This window comes from Lissotriton vulgaris, chromosome 6 (genome assembly GCF_964263255.1).
Source record: "Lissotriton vulgaris chromosome 6, aLisVul1.2, whole genome shotgun sequence".
NCBI lineage: Eukaryota > Metazoa > Chordata > Amphibia > Caudata > Salamandridae > Lissotriton > Lissotriton vulgaris.
Window position 1 is genome coordinate 496,228,291 of NC_141694.1, and position 9,563 is coordinate 496,237,853.

General features: G+C 45.6%; 1 protein-coding gene across 1 annotated transcript; it reads right to left on the reverse strand.

The window, feature by feature from the left end:
• Positions 1 to 7,488: 7,488 nt before the first annotated feature.
• Positions 7,489 to 9,045, reverse strand: LOC147707484 (uncharacterized). The gene has a single exon (XM_086925222.1). The coding sequence runs from the start codon at positions 9,043 to 9,045 to the stop codon at positions 7,489 to 7,491; it is 1,557 nt and encodes a 518-aa protein (XP_086781348.1).
• Between the last annotated feature and the right edge of the window lie 518 nt (positions 9,046 to 9,563).

Sequence of the window (9,563 nt, forward strand, 5' to 3'; positions counted from 1 at the left end):
TACTCCGTTCTGCACTCCTCATATCCAAGCTGATTGGGGCGCTCCTCCACCGGTCCTCCGTACTCCTCATATCCAAGCTGATTGGGGCGCTTCTCCACCGGTCCTCCGTTCTGGCACCTGGGATCTCACCTTCTGCTCTGTGGGAGGTGTCTGCAGTCAACGGAGAGTCCATGTGCCCGCCTCATGGAGACGCAGTCCCACTCTAGCTTCAGTGAAGTCTTGGTCGGCCCACAATGCGGGCCTGGGATTCAGGCTTTTCTTGAGGTGACTGGTTCCACAGCGGTCCGCTGTTGTCTGCTGTGCATAGGGCTCAGTTAGATATGTGGATGGCACCGCGGGCAGATCTATTGGCCGTATAATAGGGCCGAGATGCGGAGTCCCTCTAGAGTGTGTCTGCCTCTGGCTGGCTAGCCACGACCCCCCCCCCCCCCCCGACAGACCCCTTATATTACATTACATTCAGCCATCATGCTCTTGTGGAAACAGACCAAATTGAATTAATCTAACTTTCCTGCCTTTAGGCATGTTGAATTTCATATTATATCTGCTTGTCCATAGGACACTACTTGTCCATAAAAAAAATCAAATTGTCCCATTTGTGCCATGCAGTGAGGTAACATATTATGGCAAGAGTCTCTATTAATAGCCCCTCTGATTAAACCAGGACTCTTATTCTAGCGGAGTTTGAATTCTAGCAATGTCCTGATTTTGCCACCTTTCCACAGATCTACATACTGGTGCTGTAAGTAGCAAGAAGTGGTAGTTTCAGGGTTGCAATGCCCTTTTGAGTCTTTACATGCCTACAGACCTGGATGTTTAAAGATTTGGTGAAAACCTTCAGTCTCTTCCCCATCTGGGAAACGTTAGAAATGTACTCCCGACAAGGGCAGACGTAAAAGTTTTTCCAGAGCACAGGAAAAAGAAGTTATAGGGAAAGTGAACTTGCAAGCTAAAATGCAATTCATAAACGTTTTCTAGGAGTATGGTTTCCAGGCCTATTTCAGTAAATTGTTGTGAATTCATAAGTTATAAATCTATTTCTTACCATTGGTGTGTGTGTGGGACTTTCTTTAGTAATTTGACCCCTATTACATAATTTGTGTTTATTAAAATTAGATGAATAGACCTCCGGGACAGCCCCTAACATTTTGTTGTGGGCACCAGGGAAGCCCAATTAGGCCCCAGAGTGTAGGGTTCCTGGGCCTTATAAAGGCCGGAGAGGAGTGTGGGGAGCCACCCTGTTCTCTTAAAAAAAACAATACAGCCCTGGGAGACTGGGTCCCTGGGACATGTAAAGGCTCAGGAAGGGAGGAGGGGGCACACAACCCCCTCTCAAAATAAAAAATTAAATACAAATTGCCAGCTCACGCTGGCACTCAGGATGGGTGCTGGCAGGTGGGTCAGATTGGGCCCTGTCACTCTTCCTTTCACCCCAGCCACAAAAAACCCATGGGTGTCCTGGGTGGGCACTAAGACACCCCAAAGAAAATGGAATAGTAAATGAGTGGAGGAGTCGCTCATTTATTATTCACTGCAAGGAGCGTCCAATAATTTCTTAGGGGAATTTTAACATGACTGTCAGAAATAATCCCCTTTCGGTAAGTATGAGAGTAAACCACAAATTTCTATCAAACAAACAAATATACATGCAACAAGGAGCAATAAATGATTAACATGAATCAGACATACAGAAGACCTTGTACATTTTATTCATAAACAAAATTAAAAAACAGTACATTGTCAGTATAAAAAATTCATAATAAAATGTGGGACAGAACAAAGGGAAAATGGATCCAATTAAAAAGCAGAGAGAGCACCAGTGTTATGGTAACATGTGAGTAAGTAACTCCAGATCTATAAATTCCACAATTTTGTAGGAGTTTCTTATCTCTTGTGGCCTAGTGCTCCTCCACCAGAGCATCGACGTGTTTCGGTTTATGGCACATACACTTCCAAAGCCAAAAAACCTTCTTCAGGAAATAACAATAAAATATCCCACAAAACCACAATGTCTTCGTGGAAATTCAATAAAAACGTTGTCTCAGTTATGGCCACTTCTATTACTTCGCCACCTTCTCAGTGTGTCTCAGGATGGTAGTACGATGCGCATAAAACTATGCTGCATCAAAATGCTGAAAGACGGCAAAAAGTCCTGTCTTCAAAGTCAGTCTTCCTATAGCGGAGGTCTTACCACGCAGTACCCCACGTTACTATTCCGTCTATCCGACCTGCAGACTGGGGGCGGTCTGACCGGGAGGAAGACTGACTTTGAAGACAGGACTTTTTGCCGTCTTTCAGCATTTTGATGCAGCATAGTTTTATGCGCATCGTACTACCATTCTGTCCCACATTTTATTATGAATTTTTTATACTGACAATGTACTGTTTTTTAATTTTGTTTATGAATAAAATGTACAAGGTCTTCTGTATGTCTGATTCATGTTAATCATTTATTGCTCCTTGTTGCATGTATATTTGTTTGTTTGATAGAAATGTGTGGTTTACTCTCATACTTACCCAAAGGGGATTATTTCTGACAGACTTGTCTTTTGGTACCCTACTCCTTTGTGTTTTTGGGTCCCTCTCTGTTTTTACAGGCATTTTAACATGATACATTTTTAGAAGAAAATTACAAAAAACAATTTGATGGACAGAATGTAGATCAATGTCTTACATTCACCCCAGTACAAGGATCTGGGCCTAAATCCATCGTTTTTTGCACTCCACACCACCCTGGGTTAGATAATGGCTTTATGCAAATCAGCTCTTACCCCGTGCCCCATCCACATTCGGTCCATCACCTGTTTTGTTTGCAATTGCCGCCCTAAGTGCGCTGGAGATGCCCAGACGTGGGTCCCAGGCACTCCACACCACTGGAGTCAAGCTAGCCGGGCTGATGAGAGGTGTTACCTCGAAACCGGTCCGGCCCTCGGATGCTTGATTCCATTCTGGGAAGGACATGGCTTTTGTAGTTCGGACTGGACTGTTCCCATGGGGCACAGGGTCAGAGCTGATTTGCATATCGCCATTGTCTAACCCAGGGTGGTGTGGAGTGCAAAAAAACGATGGATTTGGGCCCAGATCCTTGGACTGGGATGAATGTGTGACATTGATCCACATTCGGTCCATCACCTGTTTTGTTTACATTTTTAGAAGAGGCACGGGCACCACCAAACATTTCATAATGTTATGTGGGGGTTGCAGGGAGTGCCGGAGCCCCCGTTACAAGATTTCTGCTCATACACAACTGTGCACAGAGAACTAGGACATTAGTGAATTGTGGTGTACCAGAAACTCACCTCAGTACCTAGAAACCCCAACCAACTAGCAATCAGTGTCACATTAGCTCTTCGTCCTATAGCAAAGTAACCAATGATTAGACAACCTAGAACATGCGACTTAGGACCATATCAGGAATGGTGGGAAGTAAGAACACTCTTTTGTTATACTCTCATACTAGTCCACAACAGGAGTAAAATAGAGACACAGTGAGGTTAAAATGTTTATTTTAACGACGTGATCTCATGCGCAGGATTTTAGTCAACATAAGCAGACATATGATTAAAAATAATATGGTCAGCATGGTTACAACTCCATAAAATACAAAAGGAGGAATCATATTACAATGATAGTGCAACAGGTGATTATAGCGCCTAGGTTAAACACCCTCCCTATATAGGAACTATGTATTATAAGCTATAGAAGGTCTCTTGAGTTTGGTTCGGGGGACCCCATTACCTTTCCGTTCAGTAAGTGTAAATTACATCTGGACCAGCAAGTCTCTCTGCATCTCTGGAATCTTCCAAGTGTGTGAAATTATGGCAAGTGTGCGAAATTATGGCAAGTGTGCAATGATAAAGGCGCTCGGCTCGCAGCTGCCAAAATGTTGTGTCTAGAATGTGTTACACAGACATGCCGATAAACAGGCTCACACGTTATGATAACCTTAACGGCTCAGCACTCACTGTACAGACTGGGGGCACGATGTATGTCTAGTGATGTCGAAAAACAAACCTTTTCCCATGTATAGATCTTCGTGAAAGCTAACTTGCAAAAACAGCTAAAAGCAGTGTCGTGTGCAAATGCAGCCAAAGGTAAAATGGCGTTTAAACTTCTAAAAAGCCGTGCTAACATAACATGCATGCAAAAAGAGGCCCTAAACCATACGAAACCCCTAGCTACATTTAAAAATAAAAAAACAGTAAGTCTCCTGGGTCACTGAATCCATGACCCCTGGAGAGCTTACCATATATTGTTTAAAACACTCCTAGCCGGAGCTCTATGCTCTTCTGCTGGAGTGTGAGCCCCCTTGAAGTCTGTCGTATGGTTGCACTTTGTAGCTTGAAATTTGTTTTGAAAAAAGACTGAGGCATTATAATGTTTTTTTAATAAAGCTTAATTTTTTTTAAGGAGTCACTTTTAATAAACTTTGAACTTTGTCAAATAATGAAATATACATTTCATTATAATCATTGGTCATTTTCTCACAGACACTGAATGTGTTTTATAAATGTTCAAATTCTGACTCCCTTCATAAAGCCAGTAGGCCCACTTTTTGTATTTTAGTGTTCTGACCCTTTGGTAAAGTCAGTAGCGCTGTTTTTTTACTAATATTCAGCCATGTGTGCCCGAGGAGTTTAGGCACCAGGCCTTGAGCCCAACCTCCCGCTGTGCATGACTTATGCCCTGCAGGGTCTGGGTTTGGACACTAGCGGGGGTTGGGAACAAGACCTGGACCAGCCCATAGGCAACCGCATATGGCCAGAGCCCTGCGCAGCGTTGGATTGGCTGTATGTGTGAGTTGGGTCCAGGGCCCACGGCCAAATGCACACCACACATGGTCAAAGGCATTAGGTTGGTGTTAAGTATGGTAATTAATTGTTACTTAAATGTTTTTTTGAACCTACAAATTCATTGAAAAATCTAAAGGTTAAAGGGATGTTAGGTGAAAATGTCTGTTAAAAAATACCATTTTAAACTAACAAAGCACTAAAATTCAACCGTTTGTTATTTCAAGCACCTATAACTCCTGGCCTAAAGTAACTATAACTCACACCCTTGCCATACACTGCTAATTACCCCACATATTACATCACTCTTGACATGATCTATGACATCATTGATAATATGACTGCAACATCTGAAATTACATCATTGATAGCAAGAGAAGCACAAGTTACCTTAGGGGATGAGCTATAGCTACTTGAGATAACAATGACTGGTGAATTTCAGTTGGTTATCTTAGTTTCAAAACAATGGGCCATATGTAGGTAAATGGCATTTACCGAATCGTAAATACCGAATTTCACCGATTCGGTATTTACAATTCGGTAAATGCCATGTAGGTAATTATTCTTTAAATATTACAATCGGTAATATGCGGTAATTACCGAATCGGTAATATGCGGTAATTACCGAATCGGTATTTACCGATTCGGTAATTGCCATTGATTCCTATGGGCCTTGAGGCCCATAGGAACCAATGGCAATTACCGAATCGGTAAATACCGATTCGGTAATTTTACCGATTTGTCAAGGGGGACAGGGTGTTACTTTGACACCCTGTTGCACCCCTGATTTTGGTTTGTGTGCAATGTGACACACATACATGCCCTTAGGGCATGTATGTGTGCCACATGGCACAGGTGTACATGCACAGATGTGCATGTACACAGAAATTCGTTATTTACCATGCCATTGTATTTCATGGTAAATAACGAATTTCTAAGGGCCTGTGGCACTGTTTCCAGTGCCACCTACATCCCAAATTTCCGATTCTGTACATTTACCGATTCGGTACTTCACCGATTCGGTAAAATTACCGATTCGGTAAATATACAGAATCGGTAATTTTCAGGCCCCCTACATCTGGAATTACAAATACCAGTCGGTAACGGCCGAAATCGGCCGTTACCGACTGGTATTTTGCCACCTACATATGGCCCAATATGTTTTAAATGACATATTCATCTAACTATAACATTCCCTTAACCTTTATTTTTTTAGTGTATATGTATGTGTGTATTTATATATATATATCTGTCCGACGGAACAACAGCTGAATAAACAGTAATTTTGGCACTAACCTGGGTCTGTGCTCCACGTTTTTTTCCGGGTGAGAAAATCCAAGCAACCTGCCCGTGGGAGTGGAGTGGCGAGGATATATATATCTCTAAAGGCCTGGGATCATGTGATCGTTTCCTGTACTACAAATCACGAGGTGAATCACGACCATGTCATGTGATCAAGGGCTTCAGGGCCCGAAACGCGTCATGGCGGACAAGAGGGTGCACGATGAATAAAAATATGCGCTAAACAAACCTGGATGGGTCCGGTTCGTTATTTTGTTTCCAGTTCTTGGTACAAGCCACGAAGTTCTTGGCATATATATATATATAGATATATATATATATATATATATAGATATATAGATATATATAGATATATATATATATATATATTGCTTTCACTTCGCTCGACACCACACTCGCAGCATCCACAGTCGAATCCAGACATACGATGGACGAAGGTGCTCTACGCATCGGCGGGTGCTAGGGTGAGAGTGGGAGCTGTAGAAAAAAAAGGTAGGGCTGATGGCCTTTTATCAAAGTTGCCCGGCGCTAACCGCCTCTATACCATTCTAGTTACCAAACAAAGAGGCAGGCGCTGGAGACTGGAAGGCAGGAAACAGAAGTTTTATTCCGACGGAGCAGAACACATCCGATCAGACAACAGGGTATCGTTTCGAGGTGCTCTAACAGCCTCTCTGAGGCTTGGCCTTTTATACACTGGTTTATGGCATGTGACCATTCTTTATTACAATAAAGACACTGTGAAGACATCCCCGGAATCCCCGTTTCCGGCCCATTCCCACACGTAGCTATAGTAGAGGTCCTCACCCATATACAATAGGAAGGGGCTATCACGCAGCTGGATGTTCCGCCGATTCTTTAGAATGTGTGCGCCTGATCGGATCTCAGGGGGTGGAGAGGCCATGATCAATAGAAGCCCCTTTGAAGAGGGGCGACTTCATACAATAGGGGCAATAAACTGTATCCTCCGGCTAGGGGATGGCCTGGGACCCGTGCAGACAATCGGGCTCAGTGGAAGGGGTCGTCAAAGGAGAGGTATTCATGAAAGGAATGGTCCGCGTGGACAATTGAGCGTAGCGGGAGGGTTTATCAAAAGAGGGGTATTCATGAAGGGAAAGGAGGTGTTGGTCAGGCGCGGGTGTGACTCTCAAGGACAGAGTCATGCAGAAGGGGAGGGTTTATGACTTATGCATGTGAGAGCGGGGGCAGCCAGGGTGTGCGGGGGATGCTCGCAGGGTCAGGGGAGCGCGCTGGCGATCGATCGTGAACAGGGAGACCATGGTACCTAAAATGGCTGCCGTGCATATTGTACGTGAGTGACAAGATGGCGCAGATGATGTTCAGTCCGCAAACTAAAATCCCACAGTCCTCCCTTTTAACATGTCTTGCCAACTTGTCAATTCGGATCTATCCCCATAAGGCCAAGTATTTCTACCTCATAGAGGGGACTCATGTGCTCAGTTCTGAAGTCCAAAGTCTTAGGGCACACGCAGTTAGAGATCAGTACACACAAAGATGGCAAGCATTGAATACCTAGGCAACACCCACATATTACTACAACCGGTATCAATATAAATGTAAACAACCTCCATCCCCAGTCCTTCAAAGTATCCCAAAACCAGCTCCCAAGCGACCATCCTTCTTGCTCTTGGTGAACCTCCGAGGAAAGTCTATGGAGGTGTTCAATTGCTTTGTAGACTGAGGGCGAGTTATCTGGCACGTAGGTGCAGCAGCTAGATCCGATGATGCGGCATGCTCCTCCTCGATCGGCTAGAACCACATCTAGAACAAGGCGGTTTTGAAGGGCCACGAGGCGGACCGCCTGAAGCTCAGCCGTGTTGTTAGCGAGGATGCCAGCAGTGCTGTTGATGGTTGTTTCTACTGCCTGGGTCAGGTGTCGGATGGCGCGGCTGTTCGCCATTGGGCCCCACAGGGGAACAAGTCCCTTCACTGCATCCAGGAACTGTGCTCCAGTGGAGTCGGCTTGTCCAATGTCACTTGCGCGTCTCTGCCGGTGATGGTTAGCAGGGGCTACGTACGTGGGGGGGAGAACGAAGGCGATGTAGCAAGTACCCCTCCAACCTTTCGGAAGCCAAGTGTACGCTTTGGTGCCACAAACAAAGTACATATTCGGAGAAGCGACAAATGAGGGGGGATCAATTGAGTCCAATGACCTGGTGATGTGGCAGGCACTGTGACCCACCAGCTGCGTTCCCAGTCCTTCGATGCACACAAGGCCCGTGACGTTGATAACGGACAGAGCCACAATCAGAGTGGCAGCGGTTCGCTTCCGTAGGTAGGAAAAGGTGGGTCTAGCTAGATTATGGAGCACCTGCATTTCCACCCGCTCTTTGGCAGGGATGTCCATATGGAAGGCGGAACCGGAGGGCACGGGGCAAAAGGGAGCAGATGTCCTTCCGGTTTTGTTCAGCCAGAACCCATAGTAGAAGTGTGACACTGTCTGACCAGAAGTGGCGTTGTCCTTGTGGCTTTCTTGCAAGAGGATGAACCAGGCAAGGCAGGAGCCATGAACTGAGAAAGGAGAAGGGATGAAGGGGATGGAGTGACCGGTGGCATGTGGGAGCAGTCCGCAGATCCAGCAGTTGGTGGCATTTGCAGCAAGGTTGTGCTGGTGCAACAGTTGTACAAAGGAATTGTTCCAGAACTCCTTACGCCTCTCTCGGAGCTGAGGTGAGAGGGAGATCAGGTGATGCTCTTTCATAGTCGTTGGCTGTGCAGTGGTTAGCAATATCTGATGAGCAGGTGTGCTTTCCTCCAAGATCCAGAAGGAAGTCATGAGGAGGAGGCAAAAGAGGAAGACAATGAAGAAGGCGATTGTCTTTGATTTGTGCATATTGTCAGTCTTTGGGTTCCTGTAGTGGGTATTTCCGGCTGCTTCCATCATCTTCTTATCTGGGGCTTCCATCAACTTCTTATCTGGCGCTTCCATCATCTTCAAGGTGCTCGGTAGCGGGCAGAACCACAGACTTTGTTTAGCTTCTCTCCGGGTAACCCTTGGTGGTGTTTAGGTCACCGTTCTAAGATTTAACTTAGTCTGTGGTCTACTTAGCCGAAGCTCCCTCCTTTCGACGCAGGAAATACCCTTCCCTGGATGGCACAGTGGGATCAGGGAATTTTGCAAGTTCAAGTGCCTCGGTATCAGGATAGCAGTTCAGTGATGGTCGATCCTTGTTCAGGAGCTCTTCCTGGTTGTCGATGTTTTCTGTTGTGGCCAGGGTCGAGGAGACCTTCTTGCAGTGGTGCGCGTGCAGCCAGTGCTGTTTCCCCTCCACTCGAAGAGCCGTCCGGGTGGTGATCAGTACTTGCCAGGGGCCCGTCCACCGGGGTTCCAGACTCTTCGCCCGTTGAAAATTCCGGACTAACACATAGTCCCCCGGTTGGATGTCGTGGCCCGGACCCCTGGAAGCACCGGGGATGGCCTGCTGCACCTGCTGATGAATGACAGACAAT